At 38.2% G+C, this 17630-nt stretch overlaps 1 protein-coding gene and 1 non-coding gene across 2 annotated transcripts in view; both read left to right on the top strand.

The window, feature by feature from the left end:
* HSD17B12 (hydroxysteroid 17-beta dehydrogenase 12) overlaps positions 1-17630 on the top strand; it is a 135289-nt gene that overhangs the window by 93591 nt on the left and 24068 nt on the right. The window contains exons 5-6 of the mRNA XM_074372147.1: positions 2897-2961; positions 3805-3849. Coding sequence (XP_074228248.1) covers positions 2897-2961; positions 3805-3849 — 110 coding nt within the window. The remainder of the gene's footprint in view (positions 1-2896; positions 2962-3804; positions 3850-17630) is intronic.
* On the top strand, positions 14015-14116 carry LOC123619634 (U6 spliceosomal RNA). Its single transcript, XR_006728315.1, has one exon. It is a non-coding gene; the product is annotated as a U6 spliceosomal RNA (small nuclear RNA).

Here is a 17630-nt window from a genome sequence, read left to right as displayed (position 1 = left end):
TTATAATGGAAATATTTCATCCTTCACTCCCACCCAAAGCCTGTTTTCTTCCTTTTCCAAGTCCCTGAAAGCTTTCTGCCTGCCGTTTGGTTATTGCTGCCACCTAATGTCTCAAAGTAAAACTGCAATGAGTCTGCCTTTTCCAAAAGACTCGCATGATTGTGCCGTTTATGAAAATAACTATTTGAGAGCAACAGTTGTTTTTCTGTCTACTCTTAAATAATAGCACTCTTAAGTGATTAGTTATTGTGGAGAGATGATGGGCAGCAGATATGCCGCTAGTGGAAGGTAGAGTGAATAAAGCAGGGAGGGATGTGAGAGTCCTCATCCCCAGTAAAGGACAACTTGCCAGTGTGACCTTGCCAAGTACTTCCCTGCATAAAATCAGGCTCCGTGCTCTGAAAGAGCTCTTCCAGCTTTAACGCTTTTTTTTTTCCCTGTGTGTATTTTTGGTTATAAAAGCATATAGCCTTTATACTGTGATACTCTTTATTTCTTTGGGCTTAAGTTCAGTATTGACCGTGTTCTCATTTAGGGTTGTGTTAAATAGATGATCACGTTTTCATTGTGTGAGTAGATAGCTTTGATAGCTTTCTTTTGCTCAGTTAGCAGAGACAGATCTGAAGACTTTCTGTTGTAAATACAGCCTTGCTTGCTTGCTTATTCATGGGCTTCCTTAGCTTGACTGTCCTTGTTAGCACCTGCTGCAAAGATTGCAAAGTCAACTGTGCTGCTTACAACATTTCCGGATTTTTTAAAAAAGACAAATCTGGATTTTAAAAGACTTACAATTACACTATTCAGTTTTCTTTAGCATTTTGAAATACAGCATTAATATCTCCATTGGGCTAAAACGAGATCTGAAGAGAGAAAGTTTTCTAGATACCAGAGAGTGAAGGGAGATGGAGTTCACTGTATGTAACGGAATTTTCTTTAACTCTTGCAGAATATTACAATTTGGCAAAAACCTTCCCTTGAGGATTCTGTCATCTTAAACTGACTTTGTAAAGAATATATGGTTTATATGTAGCATTTTAATAGATATTTTGGTTGTTCCGTTTCTCTTATAACACTGTAAGTCACCCTTTATAACTCTATAGATGGTTAAAGCAAAGTCAAGTGAATGTAAACCCTCACCTTCAAATAGTTTTGGCTCAGTTAACGGATCTTTTATAGAATTCCTAGAACCTCTGGTGGGTGGAGACCTTTTGAATAAAATAAAAATGGATTTGAACCTGCTCTTATTGTTTTGTTTAGATACCATACCTATTCAGATTGGGACGAATCCTAATTAAATACAGTTTGCTTTGTCACTGTCCTTTGCTTACAGATTTTCAGACAGGTTTCAGTGATCTTGTTCAAGCCATCCTGACCGAATTGTGCAGGTAAAATCTTGAGACTCACAGCCTCAAGTGACTGGCTTACTGCTAAATTTAGAACCCTTATTGAATCCCTCTGAAAGACTAATTTTGTTAGTCTATTGAAAAAGTTACTATTACTACTGTCAGGTTTATCTGGCACAACTCCTGCTAAGCTTTAGCAGACTGATCAGAATTTCATTATCTTTTTGCTCCTGAAACCTTTCTTTTCAAATACTTTACAGTTTTATTAAACATTGCTATCAGATTTCTGTTTATTATCCAATTATTACTGACATTTTTTCCTGGACTGAATACTGAATGAAGGCATAGGGTGGCTTTAAAGTAGTGGTTAAGAGCCTAGCCTCTGAAGTCAGATTTCCCGAGTTTGAATCTCGGTCTTACTTTGCTCTGTGACCCTGGATAGGTTATTTAACCGCTGTGAACTGCAGTTTCCTAATATGTAAAAGGGAGATAATAATAGGAACTAGCTAAATAGGACTGTTGCAATGATTAAAGGTAGACAGACAGACAGACAGTTTATCCATTTCATTTTTAGTTAAGATAAATTCAAAGATACTTTATTTTTTGATTCTTGCAAATGTTCCTTATTCTGGGTTTATCTTTGTCTTCTAGAGCTAGGGGAAAAAACCATAGAATACCTGAGTGTTAATCATGTGACTAATTACATATACATTTTTTCATGGCTTCTCAGTTGTCTCGTAACCCCAACCTTCGGTGAAGTGATTGAGGAGGGAAGATACAAGGAGGGCGAAGACATAGCCTCGACTTCCAGATCTAGTAGGGATGGATGGTCCATTGGAGATGTTAGGTCTGACCCACTCTCTTGGCCTCCACAGAGGAGCCTTCTCTCACATCCCAGATGAGGTCTGGGACAGGCTCCCAGGGCACTCTGTCCTTTGTGATGAAATAATTGTTCGATTCTTTTCATTTAGTGCCTTTCTCTTCCTACTGGATAGTTTGCTCCATGATGTCACAAACTGCCTTTTTCTTTCTGTTTTTTTCTAGTTCCTAGTCCAGGTCTTGAATGATTAAACAAACTCTTGTTTTAGACATGAAGACACTGAGATGCGTATTGCACGTGACTCATCCCACGTCATGTATTTTCTGAAACAGTTACATAGAAGTCCAGTTTCTATCCTCCTGCCCTGCAGTGCTCTCCACTTCTTCTACTACACTATGAAAATTTAAGATCTAGAGAGGCGTTAAGGAGTATTTACAAGTAACTGTATTACAGAGGTGAAATACACACACACTCCAAGGGGCTATGGACATTCAGAGGCAAATAAAAAGTCATTTTGCCAGGGGTTGGGTAGTAGGTACAGAAATGCTTAATGAAGCAGGAGACATTTGAACTGTCCTTATGGGTAGGTTTTGGATAGAAAGGTCACTCTAGACATAAACAGCATTTTATGAAATTGTATGTATCATCTTAGTCTTAATATCTTTAATCCCACTATTTCAATAAATCTATAAAATGTGTATGTTAGCCAGCTAATGATCTTGTTTTATTTCAGTGAACAATGTGGGAATGTCGTATCAGTATCCCGAGTACTTTCTGGAAATTCCTGACTTGGACAATGTAAGTCGTTCTTTGTGGATTATGGTAACAAACAGAATGCATGCAGGTATTGGACAGGCGACATGGTATCATGTTCAGACTGTGAGCCCTAAAGTCCGGCTAACCAAGGCTCACACCTGGTTCTTGTACTCTCTATCTGAGGTTCCCCCGGGGTGATCCCAACCATACTTGGTCTCCATTCCCTCATCTATAAAATAGGCAGCTTTACAGGGATGTTAGAATGATTGAATGAGAAAATATTTATAACCTCATTTGTACAGTGCCAAGTTCAATAATAGCTTTAGTTTTATTATTATCATTTTGATTATATCAAAACAGCCCTGTTTAAGTATCAGGATTCTATACATCAACTTAAAAACCATTAAATGTGTTAATAGACAGCAGTATGGTTGATTCAGATAAACTAACTCTACCCAAATGAAAGCTATATTCTTGATGCATGTATAATTCTTTAATAAAAACTAGAAAAGCATTTCATTGAAGGAATATGTAAATTAAAAAAATTGTTGAAAATTTTAGATTCAATAATTTCTCCTTTGCATATTAGCAGAGAGGAAGTGGCATATTTATTTTAGGTTTAATGGGTCTTTTTGCTTGCAGATTTCACTTGCACTTATACCTTGGGTTTGGCATATCAGCATGAATTGCTGCATTTGGTAGAAAAGTATTATAACATAGAGTAAAATAAAATCTGCCTCTTTACCCCAACTCCTGTCATTTTCCAAGGTCTCTGGTGTATCTGGGGAAACTTTCAATACATCTCTGGATTACCTACATATATGTATATCTAATATGGTTATGTCCACGATCAAATCTGTATACAATTATCCATTTTTTTTGCAGACCATCAAGAAACTGATAAATATTAATGTTCTTTCTGTTTGCAAGGTAAGCAGCTTTTTATAAATATGTCATCTTTTTTTGGCTCTATTTAAAAACACTGGGATAATCATTTGTTCACTTTAGTCAGCTCTTATGTTGACGTAAATATTATTCCAGATGAAGGCAATTATTTCCTTATGTCTTCAGGAAATAGAAAGAACTAACTTCCAAACAGGTGTCTGTATATTTTGCTTTTTAACAGCTGAACGTTTATTAAATGCCTCCTATATGCAAATATGGTAGTGGGCCCTGGGACTGTATAGACTAACTTAGGCTAAAGATTGATTTTTACGAAGTTTTTATCTACATGCAATTCATCACTGGTAAATTGTTTCCATTCCACATCTCCTGTGGTACATGCAAGTTGGTGAGCTAAATGTTGTGGGAAAGCATTATATGGGAGGTATGGAACCATGGAGTGATGAGAGTGATTTGTGTTAGCCACACATAAAAACTACTCTCGTTTCTAGCTGCCAGGCATACATTATAGCCATGTCACTTGTGTATGTTGACAAAAGACACCACAGCTAACATATGGTAAAAGGAATAATAGCCAGCAAGCCAGCATCTAAGCACCGTTTTCCCTTATATTTCAACAGTAACTACAAGGAGATACCATACCTTAATGATACATACCAGATCGGCAGGAAGTATTGCCTGAGGCAGAATGTCCATGTGTAATATCTGAACATACTTATGGGAAAGCCAAATCCTTTTCAATAACTCTTATATACTAATTGGAGAAAACCAAAAAACATTTAACTCAAAACTATTAGAATTGGCCAGATAAATATAAATAAGTATGTAATTACTAATTTTCTCTTTATGACATAGTTTTGATCTTTTTCTCTACTGTGAATATTTGAAGAAAAGTTCTCCTTTGTTTTCATGTCCTAAGAAATCATAACCATAACATTGTTGATTTCAAGTTTAAGGACCTTAAAATCTTATGTCTTGCCCAACTTTTCATATATGGCTGTGCCTCTCCTTGCGTAAAACATACGTTGCTTTTAAATCGTGTGATTAATTTAGTCTTTACATGATTTTAGTAATAGAGTTGATTCAGATAAACCAGCTCTACCAAAAAGAAATCTGTATCACTGATGCTACATAAAGGCATCTCAAATGAATTATATTGTAATAAGACAAATAATTTTATAAAGTGAATTATCACTGTATCTTTTTTGTTGTTGTGATTGACCACGGTTTTTTCTCAAGTAAGATTCAGTTTAAGTGAGGCAAATTACAAACAGGTGGATCTGCGAGTAGATTTAGAGCAAGACCCACATGCACAAAATTGATGCTTTTAAAACATGGTTAACATGAATGTATCTGTATAGCTTTAAAACTATTTCCCTTGGCATACTGATGTAAATGTAATCATTCTTCAATAAGCTGTATGAAGTTTCAAGGTAATTAAATAACTATCTATTACTAGTTATATGACTTTAAGTAAATTACTTACCCTCTGTGCTTCAGTTTTTCACCTACAAATTAAGAATGATGATTCTCTTTACCTCACAGAATTGTTTTGGGAATTAAACAGGGTAATAAGTGTAAACCTCTTAGAATAGCGCTGAGATCATAGTAAAGGCTCTAAAAAAATGTTACTATTGGTTTGTTAAAATTGCTATGACTATCTTTCAGCAAGCAAAGTTTTTTTATCATAAATAATATCACTTCCAGCCTATAATTTGTGGTTTTGCCTTTTGAAATGACTGATGTGTACTATTGTTTTGATAATCTTTTCTAATATATTTGCCCAAATGCTTAAAAATAATGAGGGTTAAAAAATGAGTGTTCCATTATGTGCATGTGTTTCATTGTATATTGTAATGAGTTAATGATGAAAAATATGTTCAAGTGTTTAAATTGTATTTTATAGAACTGTTAATATTAGCTCCAGACTAGTCTCCTGATAATTTTAATTCCTCTGTCAGATAAACTGTGTCAAGTTTTTACTCTAGACACATGAGTATTTTTCTCTTGTGACCTCCTTCTTGTCAGTACTTACATGTTTGTATACCCTTAGAGTATAAAACCCTGGCCTCCTCTGTCTCTCAAAACATATATTTTGGACTGGCAGTCTACAGAATAGTGATGATAAAAGAAAGGCCAAGGTCCTGCCCTTGATCTGTGAGAGCCAGTCAGCTCACTGTGCTCCAGTCACCCACTGCCTCCTTCAGGCAGCTTCCAAGTGCAGATCAGTGTGTCCTGGTGGTGGCTACCTCATCGCCCTGCTTAAAGACGAGTCGTACGGTGGCGGGAAATGTGAACGAAGCAGCACCAATCCAAAGGTGCAGAGCACCTTTCTGTACCTTCTTTAAAATAATGAGGAAATAATAACAAGGCACCCAGTCCTAGTATCTTGACGAATTATAAACTCCTTCCCCCACCTCTTCATTCTTTTTCTCCCACTTTCTTTTTTCCCTTTGACATAGGTACTTTCTCCCATGAAATGAGTTAATGGAGACTAAGGCCAACTTATTAAACACCACATCCCATCATTTTACGAGCCATATTGATGGGAAGTATCAGCAGAAGAGCCGGATATATGCTTAAAATTTTTGTAGGTAAACCTCTTTTTGCGAGCCGAATTCTACTGACAAATCACTGAGGAAGTTTGCCATTTAAAACACTTCTTCTTTAGGCCAAATCGTCATCCTTTAATTTATCTTTTCGAGTAAATATGCATCTTCCTGGCCCTTTGTGATACACGCTTTTAGTGGAAAAACAATTCAAAACTCTTAGTTTATTCATATGGAATTAATAACATCTGATGGACAGACAGCCAGTTATTCTTTGCTGTATCGTAGGCAGGATCTGTGTGGGTATCATTTCTGTAGCACAGTTGACAAGTTCAGGTATGGAAATGATTCCATTTGAACAGCAGGAGGTGCATGGTGTGCAGTGGGCTAGCCCGAGGGCCAGAAAAGTAAGTTAGGACATGATTGTGCAGGTACTTGAGTGCTGTGCTCAAGAGGGCAGAGAGCCTTAAAGTAGAAATAAGATGTGATCTGGTGTACATTTCAGAAAGACAGTTCCAGTGGCAGAGTGGCATGGCAATGTGTGTCTTATGGTATATGTGTTTAACTTGTTTATCCTGAGAAGAGAGCATTCCCCTTGATGGAGTTCTGTGTCTGATGCTCCCAGGTTTAGTGCTCTTTCGTGCTGCTGTGATTTGCCCTATGTTGTATTTTGATGAATTGTTCCTGTTGTCCTTTAGTTGACTGTGTTATGTTGCCAGGGCCAGGGCTACATTGTCAGTTGCAGTGGTTGCTTGGAGCCCTGGGGTAACTTAAAAGAAGATGAGAATTGGTCTGGCTCTAGAATCTTACAAGGCTTTATGGTGGCTGGACATCAGGGGAACCAGGGCATGGTTGTCTGCAGCCTGGTGCACAATAAATGTGTTGGAAAGGGCTTATGTGAGAAAGAGAACAGCCTCTTCTCACCATCAGTATTGGTCCAAGTTTTATCTCCTCCCTAGACCACATGAGAGGGGATGACTGGCTGAGAAGTGTGCCAGGAAGGATTGGAGAAATCAGCTTGCCCTTGTGACCTTGGATCTGTTCCCCTAATTTGGAGATACTTGCTGGACAGAGCCCAGCATCCGGTTGTAAGTCCAATGCTGCACCATGAGCACTGAATGACCTGGCTTGGCATTCCCTTAGGTCCGGGTTAGTGCCTGGTCCATGTGTTCCTGTCCCATATCAATAGATTAAATGATGATAAAAATCATGTAAGTCGCCCATTCCAAAGGAGGAATAATAACAGTGAAATTATCCTGATTGAGGCAACTACAGGTCATCACCAGATGAAGTGGTGGTGAGTGGTCCCCACAAAGTAAGGGGAAGAAATCTTAATGAGAATAGCTGGGACTCCGGACCCCTGAGGTTTAATCGGAGGGTCCAGTTTGGCTCTCTAGGCCTTCATGTCTCCAGTTCCATCTGATTATTTCACTTTTCATCTTATCCAGTAATTTAGGATTAGCCCTTTCTTCTCTCTCAGTGGCTTGCTTACCTGGGCTTTCCCTTTACCAGGTTAGTGGAGATAATCCAAAAGATGTTTAGAAGCCTTGTTGCCTCCTTTACAGTTTTGCTCTCAAAACCTTCAGGGTTAAATTTAGTCTTGTTCTTATTTCCTGCAGAGCAGTGAAGTGCCAAGGTGAGAACAAGAGTGGTGTGGAAATTCTATAGAGGTGGCCAGGATGACAGGAAGACCAGCCTCAACCTGGAAGAAAGGCCCTACTAGCCAGGGCTTTTTTCTTTGCAATTTCAGTTGTTCTGTGATTAAAATCTAAGGAAAGGCTTATTTCTCCTCAAGAACAATGATCTTTAGACCAGAAATGGTGGAGTTTAGAAATAATTAAACCTCCAGGTACTGAACCATACTCTTCTAAAATAGTTCTGGTTTTATGCCTGGAACGGTTTCCATCTCTAAATACTGAGAGAGTTTGCAAATGAAATCGTTAGTTACTATTAGGGAAATCATGGAAAATGGGGAACGTGCCACCATTCCAGAGGCAGGTAAATACAGGTCCAGTCTCAAACAAACAGCAATCCAAAGACAAGTTCTGAGACAGATCTCCTTTGCGTTGCTTGTTACTGGTTTGAGATCACTTGTTTTAACATCTGCCAGACTCAGAGTTGCCTTCCTTCTCTAGGCCTGACTGTTCTTTGATTCCTTTAATGACAATTTTAGACCCTCAAGACACTGTAGACTCTTAGCTCCTTTTCAAATGAACATGGCCTAAACAATGTTACCTGCCCTGCCCACAGCTAACCTGAGGGTAGGAAAACCATCCCTTCTGATGGTGCTGGCCCTGAAGCTGCTGCTTGGCTTGGTGAACACAGTGGATGATACGGAGTGGCCCTGTCTGCCCCCAGATCCCTTAGGAAATTTCGGGGCTAGCATTCTGACAAATAGAGGGGATGTCCCAACTTTCTTTCTTACCTTTCTTAGAGCAGAGAAGGAGGTGGATGGGGGTGTGACCCAAAGTAAAATTTATTAACAGTTTCCACTTACAGCAAAGTACCACTGAGTTTTCTTTGTTTTGTTTTATTTGGGGATGAGGAGTAGGAGTCTTAAGCAGGAGATCAGAATTTAGTTCTTTCTTCGTCAGATAACCAGCCAAAGTGGGGACTTGAGACTGTGTCTTATTAGGTAGAGAAAGGAAGCATGACATATCACACACACACACACACACACACACACACACACACACACACACACAGCTAATCAAGACCAGTTCTACCTCCCACATATTTTTAAATTGACTCAATTCTTTTTATCCCCAGTGATTCCTTCCAGATTCCAAGCCCCTGAATTTCTCAGTGGGAGACACTAGAATAGCCTAACCAGCCTTTTCCATCCAGCATGTCTTCCTCCTCAGACTTGGTACTCCAGCCAACGTGTTATTTTACATCAGGTCTTATCACAGCCCTGTCACATCCTTCAGGGACTTCTCCTTTCCGTCAAGTCCAGAATCTTGAATGTGACCCCTAGGGGAGGAAGTGTGACTTGGCCCCTGCCCACCTCTCCCCTTCTTTATTTTTTTTAATTGAAGTATAGTAGTCAGTTTGCAATGTTGTGTCAGTTTCTGGTGTGCTCACCTCTCCCTTTGACCTTAGGGGGTCTCTCCCTCTGCTGTTGTGCTCAGTCTCTCGAACCTAGTGTTCCCTTAGGCTGTTCCCTCCCCCATGGAAGGCTCCCTCGGGTCCCACTTTACTAATTCTACTCACCCTTCAGTTGTCAACTAAAGCGTTCTGTGCTTGGGGATGGAGAAGGGGGTGCTTCGAGACTAGATTACGTCTCAGCCACATGCTGTGTGTCTTCGTCCCCCTTAGCCCCATTTTTAATTCGTTCAGTGTCTCTCTACAGGCTGTAAGCCCCGTGAGGGCTGGTCCCACATCCTTTTCATTCTTTGCCATGTCCTAGCCCCAGTCCTCCCATATGGCAGGTAGGCAATAAATACTTTTTGCATAAAATAAATAAAGGGATTAAAAAACTGAAAATCCCAGTCCTTCGGGAATAAGGATCACACGTCCCATGTGTGGCCCCAGAAGGCTGGCCTTAGATCAGTTGTTGATATTTACACTGAAGTAAATGGTGAAAACTTTCTAAACTTTGGATCTGCCAGACATGGAGTGGGCAGAAAGTAAGAAGCTTTCTGACTCTAGGTCAGAGGTTGCAAACCAAGAGTCTGTGGGCTGAATGTGCCCTGCCAACATATTTTGGTTGGCTCCAGCAGTGTTTTCAAAATTGAGACATATCACACCCAAATCTCTAGCTTCTCTTGGGAAAAATCTGAAAATAGGGTAACACGGACCTGAACTGCTGCTTGGCAACAGGTGATTAGAGCTGAGTAACAGCTGATTGTGCTAGGTAGGTAGGCTGCATTCTCCTGATTACCGCAGTCCCCACTAGTCCCTACTGCCTGACTTACTGCATTCATTTATGCTACTTCGCTGGCCCTTGGAGGCATTTGAGTTTCCGTTCTCCTGTTCAGTAACTCCAAACATTCAATCTACTGAAGCTAAATAACTGCTTACTTGGTGGAGCTGAAGGATTAGAATGGCATCAATTAAATCAATCTCTTCCATCCCTATGATTATCTGAAATCAAATCACTTGGGATATGAGGCCCTTTGCCTGCTTTAGAAAAGCTAATTTTTTTTCCTTGTAATACCCCACTGTATTCATTGTATGTCATTCAGCCAGAAGTATGTGATGCTATGCCCTGACCATGCAGTAGATAATAAATGTTTGGGTGGGTGGCCAGATGGACAGAAAGCACAGGAGAAGCATTTGTTTTCCTTTTTTTTACCTGGATTTGTCTCTGGCATGTGACATAGTACCAGTAGGGGGAGCCCTCTATTAATTTGGAAATCCATGAGAAGAATCTGTTCAGCAGTCTAATCATATTTAATTTAGGGATTATGCTAAGAATTTATCCCCTCGTTCTGCCCCAAGAATTCAAGTTAACATTAGGAAATTAATAAATTGCAGTTAGGAGAATATGGCCTTCACCACTGATCTCCACTCAAGGCTTTTCTAGATGGAGACATTTCAAGTTAATATTTAGAGTCTTTTAATCCATTTGAAAGCAGCTATCATTAAAGTCTTAAAAATTTCCAAATTTGGGGGCACATTTAGCCCTTGAGGCCTCATAGTAATGGGCTGCTTCAGGCACAACTACAAAATGATAGGTTGGCCAACCTACATGACAACCACTCTTTCCATAGTTTTCATCTTTAAAAAATGAGGGAGTAGTTGTAGATTGGTGCTAAGGTTCTTTATAGCTCAAAGTAAAACTAGCTTGCAGGAGAAATGCCTTATAAATGGATGGAAATGTAAAAATCTCTTTGAGAACTTGAGGGATTATTTTCTCCTCCCCAAATCTGTCACTTTTGGAGAAATCAGAATATTTTGGGAAAATGTTAAGTAATGGAAGCTCTTAGCATATTATGGAGTGCTAAACTTAGAAAAACAATATATGGTGGTATATGCATTCTTTTCATCTTCATTTTTGTTTGGAGTTTATAAATTATGGCTTTAGAGTCATTATTATTAATTGGCAACCACTTCTCAGTTCTGGGAAGTTCTTTTCCTTTTGTTAAAAAATTTTTAACAGATATCACACCAGATTTTTTTTACAAAAGGAAAAGCTTTGTTTTTTATGGTGAGGTTGCATTTCAGGTTAAGTATTATGGTAGCGGGGAGGCAAGGAGGACTCATAACTTCCATAAAGACCTAAATGTTAATAGAGAGGAAAACTAAATCATACTCAGAGGTCTCAAACCACTGTAAAAACTTTATCTATTTAAGCTTTTCACACCTTGTGCAGTGACTATTCTGTTAGCCATATAGTTGAGATTCTAAAAATTTCTAATTAAGTTTTATTCTCAGTACCACAGAGCTCAAATTATACAGTTTGTCAAAGGAAATGTGTGCTGTGTCATTCTAGTATGACTTCCAGTGGCGTTACCACCTAATTTCTCCAAAACAGGCATTGTGTAACATCGCTGATACTTTATGTAATTCTTTTTGCTATTATACTATGATTTTTTAAATTATTGTTAATGATTCCAATTGAAAATTTGCTTAAGGCGTTTGCATCTATTTCCTTTTAATTTGTGTGGGTGCATTTTTCAGTCGCTTGAATTCAGATCCTGTTTACTCCAAGCTGGTTTCTCTGGGGTAGAAGGCAGAGCAGATGTGGACAAAGTGGCTATTCGTGGTGTCCTAATTATTTGAAGGAATAACCTGGATTCTTGGGGCTTTGCCAATTCTAAGGCAAGTTGTTACACTGTACTTCTTACTTATATATATTGGTGATACAGGTGTCAATTATTTGTTTTCTTATTTTACTAAAGTATCTTGAATTTTAGTCTTTTCATTGGGGTTTTTGGTTATTTTTTTAAGCATTATGCAGTAGTGTTCTCTTTAGTCTGTTCTCTTCAATGAATGACCAAACGCCAGAGGTTACATGATACAAAAGTAATTTGCTCAGAAAAAGGAATTACTTGCTTGTAAAACAATTTGCATAATTTGTATAATTTGCTTATGTTATCAGTTCTCATAGCAAACTCAGAAGTGGAAAACTTAGACTGGCTTTAGAGTGTAAAATAAGTTTCCTTCTGCAAACTCTTGATAACTGATGCCAGAGAAGTGAAAAGAAAAACATGATTCATGTTAATTTCTTTTAGAAATAACATTAGTTGTGGGGGCTTTTCTAATTACAAAAGCAATGAAGCAGTTGCCAAAAATATGAGAAATATTTCAGAGTACTAAGATAGTTACATTTTAATATTACATTTTCAAGGACATTTTTAGGCTAGCCAATGCACTTTTGAGTTAGATAATACCAGTTTTGGTTTTGTATGAATTAAACCAGCCTTTTATTTATTTCCCAGCCCGAATATACTTAGTTGTGGCAGTAAATACCAGTAAATATTCCACTCTTGAAATAGAATATTTGCTGTCTCCAAGAGGAATTCGAAATTGAGCTATTGTTGGTGAAGACGCAGTTACCTTTGTATATGTGTGTGCTCTGTGGCCAGCTTGCATGCAAAGTGATGTAGTATCTAGGTGTGATGTAACGTATACTGACCTTTTCCCCTTTGGTTGTAGGCTTCTAGGGCTTCTTTTTGATAAGGATTGATGAAACTGTCACTAAAAAATAATTATCTCTATAAATAGGAAACATTTGCTTTTTCTGCAAGGATTTGAAGAGGTACTATTACATGACTTTTATCTACTTTTTAGGAAAGAAGTAAATTTAAATTGTTTGCTGTATACTTTTGGAAATAACCTCAACATAGGAGAAAACAAGTATAGAAATCATGTTTACTACTATTTTTTTAATATTCTTAACCACTGAACTTAGAAGTTATGGTAAGCTTATTTTAGCAATAGCTTAAAAGGAACAAAAATTTTCCTGGTAGAGCAATTATCACCTGCAGATGGCCTAAAATTAGCATATTGAGTTCACTCTAGAAACAGCTTGTGAGCTGTGAAGTGGAGTTCAGACAGATAGTGAGATTTCACAGAGACACTTGGTATATGGTATAAATAACCAGATATCAAGATACCAATCGATGCATGTCAAGTAAAATGAGACTGCTAATAGCTTAGTTAAAATAGCCTATGTAAAACTTGATGTCAAGGAGAATCTCATTTGATGTGAACACAATGAAGCCTTTCTACTTATACATAGAATATTAAGAATTATCTGTATATACATACCCAAACAAAGAAGGCTTGAAATTGAATTTATGATGACCTGTATTTAGATGAGAAGGAAAGATAACTTTTAAGTATAGATGAAGGCAGTAATCAATTTTATAAAGCCTGTAGATTTCAGGTTAACTTCTCTCAGGCTTTCCACTGTTGTTATATTTGACAAATCCAAGAAGGTATTCTATTTTATGGCAAGGAGAAATAATTTGGAGTCAGAATTTGAAAGGAGAAGCCAATGAACAATGCAGAAGAATTTAACTTTTTCATAAGTGGATTTCTGTCTTTGCTGATGAATCATTTGGTCATTGAGCATTCCAACAAGGATTTCTGGCCTTTAATAGCCAGGCATTGAAAACACTGCTTCTTCCTTTGTGTTAAGTAATTAAAACTAATTGAGTTTTAATTCACATATAAAAAGAATGTATTTTAGTGCTTGCTTCAGCAGCACATACTAGAACTGGAACGACGCAGAGATAAGTAGCATGACCCTGTGCAAGGTTGACATGCAAATCTGTGAAGCACTGCGTATTTTTTATGTTAACCAAACTTACTGCGGTCATCTTTTCACAGTATATACATCTACCAAACCACTATGTTATCTACCGTAAACTAATAAAAAGTTACATGTCAATTATATCTCAATAAAACTGGGAGAAAAAATGATGTATTTTGGACATGTACCTACACTGGAGACCAGCAGGACCAATTAAATGCTTAGCATGTTGTTGATAGAGTTTTATAAGTAAGAGTATGTCTTACAGGGTTTTATTTTGTCTCTGATCATTTTCTGGATAATTTTTACCATTCAGAAAAGAGACATTTAATATATGACATATACAGTGTAAGGGAGAAAAAAGCTCCCAATATGTGCATTTGTATTTCCTTAATATCCTAGCATAAAGTGATATTTCATATTGAACTGTATTTAAATGTGTAAATTTATATCTTGGGGGAAAAAACCTGAATTGAGCTTTAAAATTTGCATGACCACTTACTAAATATTCATATTGGTACTGAGATCCCTGGTCAGAATAAAGGAAAATATCAGCAGATCTTGTAAACTTCCCTGGTAGTTCTCCAGATTGATCACTGCCTGCAAATCCCATACCTTCTCCTCTTCTTTAGTTCCCTGTAGAAAAACTAAACAGTCAGTGGCTACCCTGTGAACTCCACTTAGCTACTTTGCAGTTAACAAGTCTCATTTCAAATGAGACTTCCTTATGTGCATGTGCAGGCGCACCCCCCACCCCCACACCAGTCCTAGCCCTGGGTGAGAACATTTCTTCATCAGTCTTCTCATTCCTCATCCTGTTTCTGGTGGTCCTCAGGACTTCGGGGACCTGCATAATTGCTTCTCGTCACTAAATGCTTGGGGACCACTTTATAATACGTTAGCTAAATCATTTTGGTCCCCTGATGAAATGTACTAAATAAAAAATATTTTCAGATACTGCTAAGAATGCATATAATCTATCCTTACAAATAAAATACACCACAACTGTTACTCTGCCTGATGTACATCTGTTTGTACTGGCATGAGAAGCTGTCCATGTGCAAATTGTCTAACAGATATAATAGGATGCCCATATTTTTACTACTTTGTATACTTGACGCATTCAACAAAAAGTTTTTTAAAATGCATGAATTCTATGGCATATATTGTAATTTCTTTCAGCTGTTTGCATTTCTGTGGTTCTTGTGATTAGAATTTTTTTCTGCCTAGTGAACTCTTATTTACTCTTTCAGGACTTAACTGAAATGTAATCTGTGAACTCTACCTGATTCCCCAAACATAACTAGTTCCTCTCCTAAGCACTGGTGCCCTCTGTCTCTACCTCTGTTGTACCACTTACAGCATTGTCTTGTAATCATGTATTTATATAAAGATCTGTTCTCCTGCTAGATTGTGAGCTCCCATCACCCAGCTCTGGTTCAAGTACATAACATGCCCTCTACTGAATGAAAGCATGCCTCTTTATTACTTCGTGTTGCTCCCGGCCATGAGTTGATATGCATGGAGCATTTTAAGAGCTCTTTTATTTTCTGTATTTGTTAAAGTAACATCAAATGTATTTTGTGATTCCAGTTCTTTATTTTTTATCCATATGATTATTGAGGTTTTCTTTTAAAAAAACAGCTTTATTATGGAGTAATTTGCATACCTAAAATTCAGCCATTTTAAGTGTACAATTGAATGGTTTTAGTAAATTTACAGAACTGTGCAATAATCACTACGATTTAATTTTAGAACAACTTTTTTTACCCTAAAAAGCTCCCAACTGAGGTACTTGAAAATATGGCTGGAATGGTCCAGAAACTTATGTATGGTGAGTTGAACTGGATGACCTCAAAATGTGTCACTGTCTTTTACAGTGTCTATACTCTGTAGGGTACAACATGCTTAAGGGAGGCCTGGATACTTAGTGATGCTCCATCCTGAAGGAATAGTGCATGTTGGCAATAGGGGACACTAATTTCCTCCCTCCCGGGGGCTTACTCTGTGATGCATCTGTGCTGGTCCACTGTATACATTACCTTCCTGGAGGTTCAGACTAGAGTAAGCTGCAGCGTAGATGACTTCTTCATTTAACGCACAGGGACCCAGCAGAAGAAGATATGGAATGAACTTGAGGTCACACTGCTAGTAAGTAGAAGGGCTGGGGTGAGCACTTTGGCCTGAGTACAAACCACGTCTCCTTAAACGTTCAGTAGCTACATGTTGAGCAATTACTATACTCCTATAAAAAGATGAATCTTAGAAAACATTGTTAACAAATTTGAAGAGTTATTGTTTAATCTGAGAAGAGAAGGGGTGACTGAGTTGAAAGGATAAACTTTGAAACCAGCTTTTTCTTTGGGTAGAGACCATACGGTTTGGGTAGAGACCGAGCAGGCACAGTCTGACTTGAGTCAAGCAGACCTAGGCAAGCAGAGAAATAGAATCGTGTTTTAACAAACTGAAATATTGAAGGTGTCGGGGGCTGTCTGCTAATTTCTGATCGAGTTTGCTTTGGTGATTGTTTCTCTTTTAAGTCTTCAAATGTTCACCTTGGTTGGTCTTCAGCAACCCAATGGTCAGTTATGTCACTTAGAATATTGGTTTGGCTGCTGTAATAAGAGATTTAGTAATGGCTTGCACAAAAGAGAAGTTTCTTTCTCCATCAGAGTCAAAGCTAGGTAGGTAATCAAGGTTTGGCATCACAGCTCCACAATCATTAGGAATCCTGCCTCTTTTTCCCTCATTGCGCTGCCACCATTAGCGTGTGGCTTTCACCTTGGGGTCTAAGGTGGCTGTTTTATATCCTTCCATCACATCTACTTTCTGGCCATCAAGAGGAGGACTAGGCAAAGAGAAGGACGTGTATTTTTTTCTCCTTTAAGGCATGACTAAGAAGTTGCATGTATTACTTGTGCTCACATCTTATTAGGCAGTGCACAGTCATCGGGCCATTTGCACTGTGACACAGAAGGCAGAAGGTAGTTTTTATGGAGGGCAGTGAGGATGGGAAGGAGAACATATAGCCAACTGAAAATTCAATTGTTAAGGAAAGAATGAATGTTGGGGGACAGTTGGCATTCTCTGCCCCATCATTCTATGAAGATAAGTTTAACATGGAAAGCATGGACTTATACATAAGAAGGAGGGAGACGTGGAATGCTGCAGGCCAAACTCTTTCTTAGGGTCTCTCCTTTTTCATCTGGGCCAGAAGATTTGGCCAAATCTAGATACTTCTGTTGACATGGTTCCCCTGGGCGTTGAAGACACCACTTTGTCTGTTTCGAAGTTGGCAGTGTGTTAGTCTATCTTTTATGACGCAGTGTCAGTTTGGATTTGTGTTTCTCCTGGAAAAGTGTATGCAGTGGCTCCAAAGTTGGTATCTGGGTTGTGACTCCCATAGAGCAGATTCCACATTGCTAAAGTCTGGATGCATTTTCTTTCTTCAAAAGATTTCTAGGAAAAAATTCTCTCCTCATCAGAATGCTACTTTAAGACACTATTGTTCAAGATAGAAAGCTTAAAATGCCTATACTTGGCATGCATGCACA

The sequence above is a fragment of the Camelus bactrianus genome, chromosome 10 (genome assembly GCF_048773025.1).
Source record: "Camelus bactrianus isolate YW-2024 breed Bactrian camel chromosome 10, ASM4877302v1, whole genome shotgun sequence".
Lineage (NCBI taxonomy): Eukaryota > Metazoa > Chordata > Mammalia > Artiodactyla > Camelidae > Camelus > Camelus bactrianus.
The sequence above is the reverse complement of the archived record's forward strand: the minus strand, read 5'-3'. Positions and strand labels throughout refer to the sequence as shown.